Raw genomic sequence first — 16,977 nt, 5'->3', positions numbered from 1 at the left:
CGCTCTTGCATTTTTGGCACCCAACAACAAAAAAGTTAGCCATCACTGATGTAACCCATTCAAACATCACCACAGGGAACGTTTTATAACGCTTTCTATTATGTCACAAATAGTGTTATGATAGTTTCATGTCATAAAATGTTGTATAAAGTTTCAGTTTCATGAGAGTCACCAATATCAGATTTTGGACACATTCTTTAAGTTAAACCATTTCAGATAATGTGGTTCAAAAACTGCCACCCTACAATTCACCATTTTGTCTAGTTAAAGGTTACAAGAATGAGTGCATAACTAGTACAGGTAGTCCTTGATTTAAGACCACAATTGAGCCCAACATTTCTGCTGTTAAGCCAGGCATTTGTTAAGTGAGATTTGTCCCCATTCTATGACTTTTCTTGCTTCAGTTGTTAAATGGATCACTGCAGCTGTTAAGCTAGTAGCAAGGTTGTTAAGTGAATCTGGTTTCCCCATCTTCGTAAGTCACTTTTTTCAATGCCCTTATAGCTTTGAACGGTCACTAAATGAACTGTCGTAAGTTGAGGACTACCGGTATATAGATTTAGCTACTCGTCTGCCATTGATTTATTTGAAGATAGTCCTTCTTTGATGATTTTTTTGTTTAGCAACCGTTCAAAGTTACAACAGTCCTGAAAAAATAACTTTAATGACATTTACAGTCACTGCAGTGTTCCCGTAGTCATGTGGCCAACATTTGCCTGCTTTACAGTCAGATTCCAACAAGCAGAATCAATGGAGAAGCCAGCAGTAAAATTTGTGATGCTTGTGATGTCTCGCTTAATGATCAAATGGGAAGTGATATTGTTAGTCCATCGTGATCATGTGTTTCGCTTAGTCACTGTATCACCTAGCAAAAGAGTTGCCAATTCCAGTTGTGGTCTCTAAGCCACACTTCTTATATTGCTCATTTCTCATTACAAAGGGACGCGGTGGCTCACTGGCTAAGATGCTGAGCTTGCCAATCAGAAAGGTTGGCGGTCCGGCAGTTCAAATCCCTAGTGCCACATAACGGAGTGAGCTCCCATTCCTTGTTCCAGCGTCTGCCAACCTAGCAGTTCGGAAGCATGTAAAAATGCAAGTAGAAAAATAGGAACCACCTTTGGTGGGAAGGCAACAGGGTGCCGTGCGCCTTCAGTGTTTAGTCATGCCGGTCACATGACCACAGAGATGTCTTTGTACAGCACTGGCTCTTCAACTTTGAAAAGGAGATGAGCACTGCCCCCTAGAGTCAGGAATGACTAGCACATATGTGCGCAGGGAACCTTTACCTTTATCTTACAAACAGCAACAGATTCCATAGGTCAAATGTGCATCATGAGAAGAAACATTGCCTTTTGTCTCTCTGTCAACCTGTCTTCAAAAGACATGGGGCAGTATCATATGCTGGTTTTGGCTCTGTACATTGTTCAAATCCAACTATTATGGTTTGCAGGCAATGCTTCTGAACTGAATCCCACCAACTGTAGTAGCGTTATCTATGGGTTAATGAGATGTGTAACTTGGTCACGCCTAAGCACCCTACCGCAGTTTCTTTGCTCCAAATGCCCCCATTTCCTTGTCTTCCATTTGGTCTTTTGTGATTGGTGGATTATCACCCAGTCTAGGCTACAAGCATCATCGACTTCACAATAGCGCCACTGGATAAGTCCTGCCAAAGACCCTTGATGCCAGAGAAAACTGCATCTGCTTTCACTGGCATCTCCTGCGCTGGATCAAGCAGACAGCTAGCTAAGATGTTGGTAAGAGTCCAAGGTAGACCCACAATGCTCTCAAAAATTATTTTCTCTACTTTCTCAGGACTTTGACTATGGTCCCACCAACCCTTAATCCAGAGATGTGATGGAGAGCAATTTTATATTGTTTTGAATGACAGGTCCAATCTATTCATTCAACTTGCCTCTTTTAACAGGTCAAGTTTATTCAGGAAAGAAGCTGCGGTGGTTCTAATTTTCAAAAAGGGGAATAAGGTGGATCCAGGAAATTATAGGCTAATCAGCTTGATATCAATATTTGCTAATATCCTGGAAAAGATAATCAAGCAGTAAATTCGTGAGCATCTAGAAATGAGTTAGGGGATTACTAGAAGCCAACATGGGTTTGTTAAGAACAGATCATGCCAGACAAAGCTTATCACCTTCTTTGATAAAGTTGTGAAATTAGTGGATCATGGAAAGGGTATGAATTTAGTATACTTGAAGTAAGGCATTTGACAAAGTACACCCCAGAGCAATATAGTATAGACAGTACCACCACCAAATGGATTCGCACTTGGCTGACCAACCGCAGGTAGTATGCAGTCCTCAACTCATCTATGCTGAGGGAGGCATGCAGCAGGGTACCTCAAGGTTCTGAATTGGGGCCAGTATTCTTCAACATCTTCATAAATTATCTAGACGAGGGATTGAAGGGGAAATTTGCAGATAATACCAAGCTGGGGGAAATTGCTAACACTCTGGAAGGTAAACTCAAGATTCCGAAGGATCCTGTTATCAAACATAATTGAATTTTACTTAGAACATGTTATAAAGGGGTAATGTTATTGGATGATATTAGAAATAATTAGTGAAATGCTACCACGTGGTTGTGTTTTTAATTTTGGACTATTTCATGCAAAAGGATGTTAAAACAACCAGAGTCAAATGAGAAGCGTGGTATGTTGATAGTAAGATATATAAAGATTTTTGATTTAAAATATATAATGTGATTTGAATTATAAGTAATGAGTGTGGAAGAGATGCATGAAAGTTATTTGTAACCAATCGACACACTCCTACAATATGATTAGTGATTAGTAATTTAGTAATCTTTAACAAGGTACACACGTGTGTTGGTTTGATCAGAGGAAACCTGATATAATTAGCGAATGAATTTCTATTAATAAATAACAATTATAATAATAACAATGAAATGACAAGGGATATAGTTATATATATATGTAAAACCATATGGCTAGCTGATGAGAGCTAAATAGCTTGAAATAGATCTATACTAGTCTCCCTTTATTTATTTATCAGCACAAATACAACACAAATGTAACAAAGGCAACAGTAAAAATATTGGGTTTCTGTCTGTCTGTCTGGATGGTCTCTTATGACAAGCCGAAGGACAGAGAATGGAAGTAGTGATCTTCCTCCCATATTTGGGCATACCAGGGGTTGTGACTTTAAATATATATGTGTGTGTGTGTGTGTGTGTGTGTGTGTGTGTGTGTGTGTGTGTGTGTATACACATACATATACATACACACATATATACATACATACACACGTACGTATACGTATATACATATATACGTATATACGTATATACGTATACGTACGTGTATATATATACATATACATATGTATATATACATACATATACATATGTACACACACACACACACACACACACATATAAATATATATATATATATATATATATATATATATATATATATATATATATATATATATATATATATATATATATATATATATATATATATATATATATATACTGGCTCAATAAAAGAAATTGGGATACAAATAGTAAACAGCGACTTGGAGAAGAGGATTAGAAATTTTGTTATCAAACATAATTAATTCTTACTTAGAACATGTTATAAAGGTGTAATGTTATTGGATGATACTAGAAATAATTAATGAAATGTCACTATGTGGTTGTGTTTTTAATTTTGGATTATTTCATGCAAAAGGACATTAAAACAATTATAGTCAAATGAGCATTGTGGGATGTTGATAATTAAGATGTATAAAGATTTTTGATTTAAAATATACAATGTGATATGAACTATAAGTAATTACTGTGGAAGAGATGCACGACAGTTATTTGTAACCAATCGACACATTTCTACAATATGTAACGAAAGATGATTTTGGTTTTTTTGGTGTTGTGTTTGTCTGCTTATCCAAAAAATAAAAAAAAATCTTTAAAAAAAAAAAGATTGAGAAGGATCTTGACAGACTTAAGTGTGGAGCCATCGCTGACAAGATGCAGCCCAGAGGTGAGAAAAGTAAAGTCTTGCACTTAGGTAGGAAAAATCAAATGTGCAGGTACAGAACAGATGGTACTCAGCTCAGAAGTAGTAATTGTGAGAGGAATCTAAGTGTCGTGATGAACCACCACTTAACTATGAACCAGCAATGTGCTGCAGCTGCCAAAAAGACATCAAGATCATGAGAAGTGATAATACCACTTTATATTGTGCCAGTGAGGTCACACTTGGAATATTGCATCCAGTTCTGGTCACCAAGATACAAAAAAAATGCTAAGGTCCCAGAAAGAGTGCAGAGAAGAGCAACGATGATGATAAAGGGTCTGGAGGCTAAATCATATGATAGATGGTTAAAGGAACTAGGTATGTCTAGCCTAACAAAGAGAAGGTTAAGGGTGGCATGATAGCTATCTTCCCATATTTGAGGGCTGTCAAGAGAGGGAGTTGATTTATTCTTCAAAACACCCGAGAGTAGGATAAGAAGTAATGGATGGAAGCTTGTCAAAGAGAGATCCAACCTAGAACTAAGGAGAAATTTTCCTATCAGTGAAAACAATTAATCAAGAGAACAGCTGGTTTCCCAAGCTTGTGGGTGCTCCATTACTAGAGGTTTTCAAGAAAAGATTGGACAACCATTTGCCTGGGTTGATATAAGGTGCTGTGTCTTAGGCAGGGAGTTGGACTAGAAGACCCCAAGGCCCATTCTAGCCCTGTGGTTCCATTCTATTCTACACACTGAAGTGAATGGCCTCTTTTGTGTCTGTCAAGTGAGCCAAAATCCATGATGGATGAGAGTGATGGAGTTCATAATGCAGCACAACAGGTGGAGGTAAACTAATTTTGTGTAATGCCTTCCTCCTCCTCCTCCTCCTCCTCCTCCTCCTCCACCACCACCACCACCACCACCACCACCACTACTAATGGTATATATTACATCGAGGTGTACTTATTACATGTTGTGTCCCAGCCTAAAAATACAAAGTTGAAGTATAAAAATATCTTAAAAAATACATGTAGTTGTTAAGATTAAAAAACAGAATTGGAAATATTGGGAAATCTTGTTTGGCCCATATTTTCAAAATAAGAATTCCAATCTATATTTTCCAGATCAGGAGTAAGCAATTAATTATCCCCAGGGGGCCACATGAGAAGCTGGGATTACTGTGAAGGTCCAAATCAATGGGCTGAACTTAACTACAGTTTTAGGCTGCATAAACAGAGAGATAGACTCAAGATCATGTGAAGTGTTAACACCACTTTATAATGTAGAAAAGATGTGGAGAATCTAGAAAGAGTGCGGAGAAGAGCAACAAAGATGATTAGGGGACTGGAGGCCAAAATATATGAAGAAAAGTTGCAGGAACTGGGTATGTCTAGTTTAATGAAAAGAAGGACTAGGGGAGACATGATAGCAGTATTCCAATATCTCAGGGGTTGCCACAAAGAAGAGGGAGTCAAACTATTCTCCAAGGCACCTGAGGGTAGAACAAGAAGCAATGAGTGGAAATTAATCAAGGAGAGAAGCAACTTAGAACTAAAGTGAAATTTCCTGACAGGTAGAACAATTAATCAGTGGAACAACTTGCCTCCAGAAGTTGTGAATACTCCAACACTGGAAGTTTTCAAGAGGATGTTGGATAACCATTTGTCTGAAGTGGTGTAGGGTTTCCTGCCTAAGCAGGGAAGACTAGAAGACCTCCAAGGTCCCTTCCAGCTCTGTTATTTTATTCTAATTCTGTCACTGGTGCCCACATATTGACGTAGGAGGCAGTGCAAAGCCTCACCTCACCTCATCTGGGCCATTATTCTGCTGCCATAGACGCAGAAAGCACTTTCTCTCACCAGCCAAATAAAGGAATTCACCCAGCTTCTTTTCCTTCTACCTGCGGTGAATTTATGCAAATTTTATTTTCTAACTTCCAATTGACCTCACATGGACTGGACAGGGCCAAATTTGGCCTGCGGGACCATAAGATGCTCAGGTCTGTTCTAGATTAACATGCTACCAGAACACAGTTTCTCTTTGAGGTAGATCATGGTTTAGAAATGGTGTACAGGGACATGATGATTCAACCCAACCTTGCAGCTTGCTTCCAATAATATTCAATCAGATATTTCCAGAAAGCTGCTATTTAGCTTTTTGTCTCAAGCAACTACTCATAATATGTACCCTGACCACAGTCCAGGCCTTCCGCACAGCCCTCAAGACCTGGCTAGCCCGTCAGGCCTGGGGATAAATTTTCTTGCCCCTCCCGAATGCTGAGTGAATGTTGTGTTTTAGCACTTTTTGTTATTTCACTTTTCTTTTTGTCGTATTTTGTCTCTCACTCCCCTTCCCTCATTATTGTAAGCCGCCCTGAGTCCCCTCAGGGAAAAGGGCGGCCTATAAATGTTAAATAAAATATAAAAAAAAATATAAATATAAATATAAATATATCCTGTTTCTGATGAGTCTTCAGTTTGGCTATTGTGGATTCAAATGCCAATTGATGAAAACTTTGTTTTATGAACATCCATGATTTTTGAGGATCACCTCATCTATCTCATATTTGGAGGATCAAACAATTTTAGGAATGTACAGCCATGTGGTGTTTTGTCCTGCCTCTGTGATTACATCCTAGCTAGAGAGCTTCAGATTTTGGCATTCTGAAAACTGACTGAAAAGGGATTATCTGCATGTTGAGTTTTCTGTCTCTGTAAGCCCAAATGTGATTAGGATCCATGACGGCACGGAAGATTCAAGTGAACGGTGCGGCCATCAAAATTCTTGCACCAGTCTTCTTGTCCAACATGAGAAGAACTCATGTTATGGATGGGTGAGAGGTGAAGAAGTAAAAAATGGATCTTGAATACAGGATACAATTCCTCCCGCCGTGAAGACTTTGCAACGGTCTAACTTTGAACTATCATGCAAGTGTGTTATTTAGCTGATGCTCTCAAGGGCTGGATCTATCAAAGTCCAATCCTTGGAAAGCAGTTGTTAACTTCTTCTTCCAAGGAAGAGACATATTTTTTTACCAGGCTCACAATCTCCACAGGAAGACCTGAGCTATACACCTTCCCTATACCTCTGCCCTATACCTTTGGACATCCTGTATCCAGTGAGCGATGGCTTCCATTGGTGTCTATGCTGCTGCAGCTTGGAAACAAAACTAGTACAGTTCCTTACTAGGCAAGATTACTAGATTGGCCAAGCTGGAGAAGAAAGAAAAACCAAGCTTATTTAAATGCACATTTACCTGCAATCATCTATTCTTTAATTGCACACTTGCTAATAGGAATATTATTTGCAAGTATTTTTTTTTGTTATTTAATGCATTGATGTTCATAATAGTTTTTGAATATTTACATTTTTGTATGTATTCTATCATACTTCCTCTGATAGGACTTTTAAAAAGTAGGATAGAAAGAATATTGATGCTTTTGAACTTTAAAATGTTGGAGAAGACTCCAATGGACAGTCCAAGAAAAAGAAAATGATTATCCAAAAAATTAATTCAGAGTTCTTACTTAAAGCACAAATGATCAGGCTCAAATTATACTACTTTGGACAAAGTATGGAAAGGCCTAATATTGTGGAGACATCTGTAATGCTGGGAAAGATGGAAGTTTCCCTTTCCCCTGGGTCATCAGTTACATTGTCGAATTGTGGCATTAGCAGGTTGTTTGGTTACTCCAATCCAGAGGTGAAATTTAACTGGATCGGACCTACCTGCTGGGGCAAACTGGTAGGGACAATTTGAATCCGTTCACTGAACCAGTAAAAATCACCCCTGGTTGGCCCTGCCCATGCCCGCCTGCTCGCCCGGTTGCTGCTCACCTCTTCTGCCCGCTCATTCAGCCCTTCCAGCCCTTTGACCCGCCCACCCAATCCAAATGTTTCTCCCTCCATTCACTGCAGAGCTGCTGCAGCCTGTCCCTTTAAGGTAGTCCCCGGGAGGGAGGGGGCTGAGGGACCATAAAGTGAGCAGCAGCTTCACTGTGAATGGAGGGACAAAAGTTTGGATTCTCTCTGCCACAGCATTCACTATGAGCCCTTCTTTGCTCATACACACATTTTTTCCTACTGGGTTTCTGTGGGCATGGCTTGGTGGGAGGGGATCACGTGACTGAGTGGGCGTGGTCATGAGTGACATCGAATTGGCCATGTCCACTCAGTCACAGGAAACCCCCCACCAAGCCATGCCCACAGAACCGGTAGGGGAAAAAATTGAGTGTCACCCCTGCTCCAATCCTCCTCCCCACAGCCACCTGTTGGAATGACCTTGGTTCCCACAAGAAAACTTTTTATTTTGATGGTGAAACAGAGCTATCTAAATTCCCCCCCCACACATTTCTCCCCCTCTGCTATGTGGCAACCATGAAGCCCCAAAGATGGCGTCAGCCATGTTCATTTCAGGGTTGACAGTCTAATTGATTTTATTTAGCCATGCATTTCAGCGTAGCCAAGTAGTGTTCTTGCTCTACCCTTCCTAACTAGGAAAGCGCCTAGATGGCGCAGTGGTTAAATGCAGCACTGCAGGCTACTTCAGCTGACTGCAGTTCTGCAGTTCGGCTGTTCAAATCTCACCGGCTCAGGGTTGACTCAGCCTTCCATCCTTCCGAGGTGGGTAAAATGAGGACCCAGATTGTTGTTGGGGGCAATATGCTGACTCTGTAAACCGCTTAGAGAGGGCTGAAAGCCCTATGAAGCGGTATATAAGTCTAACTGCTAACTGCTAAAAGCAGCATCCTTCATTCTTTGTTTTTCATGTCTTGATTCTTGAGTAATATGAAAGGTACAGGAGACATTACATTGGTGAAGGTTGCAATAGTTCCCTGCCAGAAATTATTGCCAATAATCTTTGCTTTAGATGAGGGGCAGATAACTCATTTGTCAATCTCCAAGGGGGGCCCATGGCTTACAATTTTTATAAACTCTTCTCATTCCCCCGCTCTGCTTATCTTATCTCATTTTCTTGATCAAAGGCAAAAATAAGCTTTACTCTTTCTTTCCAGAAAAAAAAAATCCCTTGCAAGCCCTTAATCATTTTAGCTGCCCTTTTCTTTTCCAGTTTCTCGTTAGAGGTATGGTGACCAGAAAGTACAGTCTTCCATGCCTGGCTATACCTTCACTTTATATAATGGCATTGATGCTTGTAATTTTGTATTCAATCACTTTCTTAATAATTCCAAGACCTGAACATTCCCCCTTTTAGGGCTGTAGCCTGCCAAGAACATCTAGCTGAGATAAGTTTCATAGGTAGTTATAACCAATTTAAAATCCATCACTGGATGTGAGAAGGTAAAATTATTGTTATTTTGTCCATCTTGGAGCCGCTTTGCATTTTTCTCCTGCTAAAACTTATTTGTCATTTTACTGAACAGTCACCCACATTTGGAAGGCTCTTGTAAGAGTGTGAACAATCAACCTGGTTTTTACATTTCTGAATAATTTGCCATCAGAAACCATCTGGATAAATGATATTATACTGACGTGCTCTTTTTAAGACTATTTTTTTTAACCCATTCCTCTTCTATACTTCTTAAGTTTCATTATTCTGGAAGATAGAGACATCCTCCTGTTTTCAGTCCAGTTCTGGTTTGCATATGGTCTGTTTTGTTCTAATTCAGCATCAATTTGTGTTATAACTATACTGATTATGTGCCATCAAGTTATTTTTAACCTGATGGTTAGATTGTGTCCATGAAGGCAAGACAAGAAGCAATGGATGGAAACTAATCAAGGAGAGAACCAAGGTAGAAATAAGGAGAAATTTCCTGACAGTTAGACCAATTAATCAGTGGAACAACTTGCCTTTAGAAGTTGTGGGCGCACCAACACTGGAAGTTTTAAAGAAGAGATTGGATAACCATTTGTCTGAGGTGCTGTAGGGTTCCCTGTCTAGGCAGGGGTTTGGACTAGAAGACCTCCAAGGTCCCTTCCAACTCTGCTATTGTAAACTCGGCTAAAAGATTTAGTGTAATAAAGTTGTTTTGACCGCTTTACAAAATGCTGGCAAGGCAGAGCTTTTGTCTGAAATTGTATAGGGTCTCCTGTTTGAGCAAGGGATTGGACTAGAAGATCTCCAAAGTCTCTTCCAACTCTGTTATTCTATTATGATGATCTGTCCTTAACTTGGTCCTTCAGGTTTTCCAAGGCTGCATCTGTGCACACTGTAACTGAGTCCATCCACATTCTGCTGGCTGTTGTCTTTTTCTCTTTCCTTTCACCTTTCCAGAGAATTAGGCCTTTTCTTGTTAGAATAGAATAGAGCAGTGGTTCCCAAACTTGGCAACTTTAAGACTTGTGGACTTCAACTCCCAGAATTCTCCAGCCAGCAGAGAATTCTGGGAGTTGAAGTCCACAAGTCTTAAAGTTGCCAAGTTTGGGAACCACTGGAATAGAGTAACAGAGTTGGAATGGACCTTGGAGGTTTTCTAGTCCAGCCCCCTGCTTAGGCAGGAAAACCTATACCCATGATGGTGAACCTATAGCACATATCCCAGAGAGCAGCCCTTCATGGTATTGGACCTGGGTACTTGAGAGACTGCCTGCTGCCAATCACCTCCACTAGACCGATTAGATCCCACAGATTAGGCCTCCTCCGAAGTCCATCCGCCGGCCAGTGCCGACTGGCGACTACCCAGAGGAGAGCCTTCTCTGTGGCTGCTCCGACCCTCTGGAACGAACTCCCCGTGGAGATTCGAACCCTCACCACCCTCCAGGCCTTCCGCAAAGCCCTTAAAACCTGGCTGTTTTGACAGGCCTGGGGCTAAAGAGCTGTTGCCCCGTCTCGAATGGTATGACTGTTGTGTGTTTTTAAATTATGTATTGTTATGTTTCGTCTTTTATTTTCTGTCTGTACCCCCCCTTCCCTGATTTGAATTGTGAGCCGCCCTGAGTCCCCTTCGGGGGAAAAGGGCGGCATATAAATATAATCAAATCAAATCAATCAAATCAAATCAGATGGCACACAGAACCCTCTCTGCTGGCATGCCTGCCGTCGCCCCAGGTCAGATCTCCGTAAACAACGAAACAGAAGCTCACAAAAGAAAAACCTCTTACCTTTTGCCATGCTGCTGGTGTTGAGCCAGCTGGTCTTTGGGTCTCTGTTGCACATGTCCGTGCATGTTCACACATGTGTGCGCGCACACACACACACACACACACCTTTCAGTTTGGGCATGCGCGCAGGCCCAGTTTGGGCGCTCTGTCTGAAAGGTTCACCATCACTGCCCTCAGACAAATGGTTATCCAGCATCTTCTTAAAAACTTCCAGTGTCGGGGCATTCACAACTTCTGGAGGCAAGTTGTTCCACTGATTAATTGTTCTAACTGTCAGGAATTTTCTCCTTAATTATAAGTTGCTTTTCTCCTTGATTAGTTTCCACCCATTGCTTCTTATCCTACCAGAGTCGGTTAATTGGAGCCTGGTGGTTTATGTCCTGAACAAGAAGTCTGGGTCAATTGTGAACTTATGTATTTTTACATATGTGTATATATGTAAATATTGTATGCCAAGTATATATTTTTTAAATAAAGTATATCCTAAAATATACATTTCATTCAATTTAGCTACTTGCATTTGTTGAATCAAGAACTGTTTCCTAAAAGCCCTCAAGAATAACTGGATGCCTTTGTATATCAGAAAAAATGGACCAAACAAAATCCAGAAGCTTTTATAAAGAACAATACTGTGAGGTAGGCAAGGCTGATAATGAGCATTCAACATCACTCAGTGAAGTAATATAGAAAGCCAGAATTAAATAATGTAAGCTACTGAAGTCTATACTGTTAACAGGAGGGGAAAAAGCTAAGGGTGTGCTACAGATAATTAATTTATAGAACTACACACCATTAATTTATAGAACTAATTTATAGAATTTATAGGCCAGAAACAGAGGGAAACGGCCCAAATTCATGAGGAAGGCAAAAATATAAATAAATCAGTAGCTCTGGACTATTGATTTTGGGGTGAAACATCAACCATCAATATCATATACGAGGTGGGAGGGGGAATGAAAGAAGAACGTTACCACTTTTGTATTCTAAAAACCAATTGTGCAAATGTTGGTATCAAAATACATATCCAAAAAGAATGTTCCCCAGAACATGTTGAATAATTCTTTAGTAGTTCAATTTTTAAACAGCAATCTTATCATTTCTGCCTTGTAGCAGGCTTGCTTTTTAACAACAGCAACAATGACACCTTAATTCAACAGCTTCTGTAACTCTGCATTTAGAATAATCAAAGCCTTTATCTGGATAATCCCTCCTGAATCTGAGCAATTTTGTGTTCCTGCAACAGGAAACGTAGTCTGAACCTAATTTTGCAGGCTTAAAAAAATGCACACAGCCTTTCCATCTTCTTCTTCATCTTTTTTTTTTAAGTTAGAGGATTTCAATTATTTATGCCACTTCTGTGTCATCTCGTCTCCAGGAAATCAGGCTGGCAGATCGTTTTTCACTCCACGCACATTGTAACAACCTGTGAGATGGGCTAGGCTGCCAAGTAGTGTCTGGCCTAAGGTCACCCTTTGAGCTTTATTTCTGAGTAGGAATTTGAACCCTGCCCCCTCCCTCTTCTCCTCCTCCAGATCTTGCCTGACATGTCATCTCCTGCATGATAAGTAAGCCAATCCATCCTCCAATCCCCAAAGCAGCAAAAGAGGACAGGGATTAGCATCTTTGCACTTCTTCCAAAACTCAGCACGTGAAACCTGAAATCTTGTGCTCGGTTATTGTTCTGTCCCAAGCCTCTACAATATAGACGGACACACACTTGGCTGTCTGCCACAACTAAGGAGGGAGATAAGCAACCCCTTGGCTGGGAGCCCAGAAAGCTATCTCTATGAAACAAGGCTTGAACTCACGAAATTCTCCCAATCTTTCTCTACGGATGGATCAGTAAATTGTTGTTTCCGGCAAAATTCCCCTCCCATCGCCCCACCTATAAGCTCTCCGGGAGGGGCCAATCAGTAGCCACCTGTTCCTATTTCCTTCTGTGACCCTTTTTTCAAAGCTGCTCCCTCCTCCTCGCTGCCCTACGCATACATACGTCAGGGACAGCCTCCCTTTATTCTTCCTCACTGCTCCCTGACTCAGATACCACCTGGTGGCCAATAGGCGTCTCTAGTCCCTGCTCTGACTCCGAACACCCCCCAGAGTCTTCCTCAGCCTCCAGGGCAGTCCCATAGTGTTCATTGCTGTCAGATTCCACCAACAGCTCAGCCGGCCACTATTGGGCCACACACTCATTGTGGGGGGGGGGGCAACAACAGGGGAATTTAAAAAGAATCTGCATGACAGCTACTATCACAATGGTAGCAGCCATCTTGATTTTTCAACTTACTTTGCAAGCATGCCTGTGTAACTTGCATAAGTTGATCCTCCTGCTTCAGAGTTTTCTTCCTATTTCTTCCCAATTTCATAGTTATACCCCTAGACTAAGGGTGTCAAACTCAAGGAGTGGGGACCAGATCCAGTCTGTGAGGGTTGAGATCTGGCCCGTGGGGCTGCCCTGGAAACAGCGAAAGACTGGCCCGCAGTGCCTCTGAAAGCGAAAATGAAGCTAGGAAGGGTTGCGAGTGGCCCTCCCATGATCCATTTTTGCTGGCAGAGGGAGGGCCGTCACAGCCAGAAATGGAGCTCAGGAATCTGTTTTCACTGGCAGAGCACTGAGGCCACCACAGGAATCCCTGACATAAGTGAAGTTGAGCTGGCCATGCCCCCCTGAGGTCAAACACAACCCTGATATGGCCCTCAATGAAATCAAGTTGCCACCCCTGCCCTAGATGATGCCATTGAATCAATGGGCTGCTGTCAATCAATCAGGGATCACACAATCTCATAAACCAGGGGTGTCCAGCCCACGGGCCGTGGTCCACCTCCCGGCCTTGAGCCATTCAGAACCAGACCACGGAAATGCACATGCATGCAGGTGAGCGTGCACACGCATGCATCCCCATTTTAGCGAACAGCGGACATACTTGTATGCATGCTCCATTTGTGTGAGCAGTGAGTGTGCGTGCTGCCACTTGCCAAAATAGAGCTGAGCACACATTTGCCCATGGCTCAAACAGAACCAGCCCCTCTCCCACCCCTGCTGGTCAGCAAAGCTGAAAAGGTTGGGGAAATCTGCCATAAACAGTTGGATTTGGTTTTATGAACATATCATGTGAAATAGAAAAAAAGGACTAAGAGGATGGAGGTGTTTTTTCAGTTCATCTCGATTCTGATTCGCTCCAGCAGCTCTTCACATTTGGGCAAGCCAGGGTAACCTTGCCAAGAGCCAAGGTGGCGCAGTGGTTAAATGCAGCACTGCAGGCTACTGCTAGATCAGCAGTTCAGCGGTTCAAATCTCACCGGCTCAGGGTTGACTCAGCCTTCCATCCTTCCGAGGTGGGTAAAATGAGGACCCAGATTGTTGGGGGCAATATGCTGACTCTCTGTAAACCGCTTAGAGAGGCCTGAAAGGCCTATGAAGCGGTATATAAGTCTACTGCTATTGCTATTGCTATTAGGACATCACCCTCCCTCTGTTTCTGAACTGCCATCTCGTTGCAGGGGAAAACAGCAGCAATGCCCATGTCCATCCCACAAAGACAACGGCAGGAAGTCTTCTACTGCTCACCTGGCTACCAGTCTGAGTACACGCTCTTCCATACTACCCGAATCATCAAGTATGTCTTCTTGGATGGAAGCCAGAATGTTGTCCCATTGTCTCAGGCCTCATCTGGCTTTGAGTCTCAACTTGGCTATCTGGAGTCTAGCAAGGGCTATTACTATCCCCTTGTCATTCCCGACCACAGCCTGGCCAACTCCTTTTGGCCACCAGACCTTGGGCGCCTTCCCATTTTCGTCACTCTCTCCAAGGGCCAAGAGAAGTCAAATGCTGGCTGGGGGCGGCCCCTTTTCTCTCGGGATCGGTTGCCCGTGTTCCGGCAGCTGTGTGGAGAAGGGGTGCTGTTAACCTCCCCTAACCATGAGAATAAAGCGGGTCTGAAACCAAGCAAAGATGAATGGGAAAAAATTGAGGATGCAAAAGCACAGGAACTAGGAGGAAATATAGACGGAGAGGAAGAGGAAGAAGAAAAGGAAGAGGAAGAGGAAGAAGAGGAAGAAGAGGAGAAGGAGGAAGAGGGGGAAGAGGAGGAAGAGGAGGAGGAAAAGGAAGATAAAAGCTGCGTGCCCCAAAACAACTGCCCAGGAAAGGGGAGCTAAGCTCTAAGGGGCTTTTTTTTCCTAATTCACAATAAAATCTGTGGTGCCAAATTGTTTTCCCCTCCTCTGTAATTTTTGAATGTGTGCATCCCTGCGGGATGTTGTTTTCTGAATTAGAGGAAAGCTGGAGAACAGGTTCAAGCCTGCTTTCTCAGTTCCATATGGTTCTCTTAAGATTTACATTTCTAAAACTACAGTCAAGTTATCATCCACCCTTATTCATTGCGTGATGCTTATATAGGCTGATTGTATAGAAAAACAGGGGCATCAGTAAATTCTTTCACCCCCAGTCATGGCAGGTAGGGAGGAGAATTGGATTGCTTAAGTGAGAAAAATAGAGCTATGCATGGGCTCTCAAATGTGGAGAATTAGCAATGAGAAAAGACTCGGAGATTAGAATAATTAGATGAATTACAATAATTTGATTAGAATAATCAAAGACACAAATGCATACATTAAACCTTGGACCAGACTGGCAGCTACTTACTTAAAACTCCAGAAAAGAATGAGAGGACAGGAACTGAATGCAAAATTGGAGAGAGAATAGCCATTCAAATGCCTAAATGCAAATCCATAAATTGGAGTCAAAGCAGAGCAGTTAATCCCCACCTTATCAGAGGCAATGGGGGTAACTTACTTGAGCCGGGTTGACCGGCTTAAAAAGAGGTTAGAGATAAAGGGAAGAAATAGACACAGGAGGAGAAAATAAGGAAACTAGGGGTGCAAATATTATCTACTGCAATGCTGGTGGGCAGGAAGCACAGAAGGAATCAAGTCCTCTGGTCTGGTCTGTAGAGCTGACATAGCAATAACATTTAGACTTATATACCACTTCATAATGCTTAACAGCACACTCTAAGCAGTTTACAGAGTGAGCATATTGCTCCCAACAATCTGGGTCCTCATTTTATCAGCTTCAGAGGGATGGAAGGCTGAGTCAACTTTGAGCCCCTCAGGATAGAACTCCTTGGCTGTGAACAAAGTCGGCTTGCAATGCTACATTCTAACCACTATGCCACCATGTTGGATCCCTTTAGTGAATTCATAATGGAGAATTATACATTATATAGTTATGTATTGATGAGAGCCAGTTTGATGCAGTGGTTAAAGATGCTGGATGAGGAGCAGGGAAATCTAAATCAAGCATGACTTTTGGATGACTTGGCCCAGTCCCTCTTGCTCGGGCTTTAGAAGAAGGTACTGGCAAACCATTTCTGAGAGGTTGCCACCCCAAAAAACCCCTGAGCAGACTTGTCCATGTAGTTACCAAGAGTCAAAACCGTGGCACGACATAACCGTGGTAGACTAAAGCACGCCGACAACACCGCGGAGCTAAAACCGCGATGTCAAAAGCGCGCCCACAACAGCGCGCCGACAACAGCGCGCCGACAGAAGCGCGATTTAACTTAAGGTAAGGTTTAGGTTTAGGTTTAGTGTTAGGTTTAGGGTAGGTTTAGTGTTAGGTTTAGTGTTAGGTTTAGGGTTATTTTTAGGGTTATGTTACAGCACGCTTCTGTCGGCGCGCTGTTGTCGGCGCGCTGTTGTCGCGCGGTTTTGACTGTGCGGTTTTGTCACTGCGCTTTAGTCACATGCACTTTAGTCTACCGCGGTTTTGTGGTGGAACCAGTCAAAACTGGCTTGAAGGATCATAGCAGTAGAGTGAGAAGAAACCATTCATTCAAGTATTGGATGTATTTAAGTGCAGACAATTTTTTAAAATCTAGAATGCTCCTGTACTTAACAGAGGGTTAGGTGT

The 16,977-nt window shown here is 42.1% G+C and overlaps 1 protein-coding gene across 1 annotated transcript; it reads left to right on the top strand.

The window, feature by feature from the left end:
* The first annotated feature begins 11,572 nt into the window (after positions 1-11,572).
* LOC148044866 (uncharacterized) lies at positions 11,573-15,272 on the top strand. The gene is made up of 2 exons (XM_087719079.1): positions 11,573-11,699; positions 14,565-15,272. The coding sequence occupies exons 1-2, from the start codon at positions 11,652-11,654 to the stop codon at positions 15,219-15,221; spliced, it is 705 nt and encodes a 234-aa protein (XP_087575205.1). The 5' UTR covers positions 11,573-11,651; the 3' UTR covers positions 15,222-15,272.
* Positions 15,273-16,977: the final 1,705 nt, after the last annotated feature.

The sequence above is a fragment of the Thamnophis sirtalis genome, unplaced genomic scaffold (genome assembly GCF_051295495.1).
Source record: "Thamnophis sirtalis isolate CommonGarterSnake01/CBP01778 unplaced genomic scaffold, rThaSir2_p1.2 scaffold_6, whole genome shotgun sequence".
NCBI lineage: Eukaryota > Metazoa > Chordata > Lepidosauria > Squamata > Natricidae > Thamnophis > Thamnophis sirtalis.
Note: the sequence above shows the minus strand (reverse complement) of the source record. Positions and strands in the feature narration are given on the sequence as shown.

Excerpts from the sequence above, each read along its gene's own strand:
- LOC148044866 (XM_087719079.1), top strand. The coding sequence starts at position 11,652 with ATGGACCAAACAAAATCCAGAAGCTTTTATAAAGAACAATACTGTGAG. Across the intron at positions 11,700-14,564 it reads ATAAAGAACAATACTGTGAG|GGGAAAACAGCAGCAATGCC; the intron begins GTAGGCAAGGCT and ends ATCTCGTTGCAG.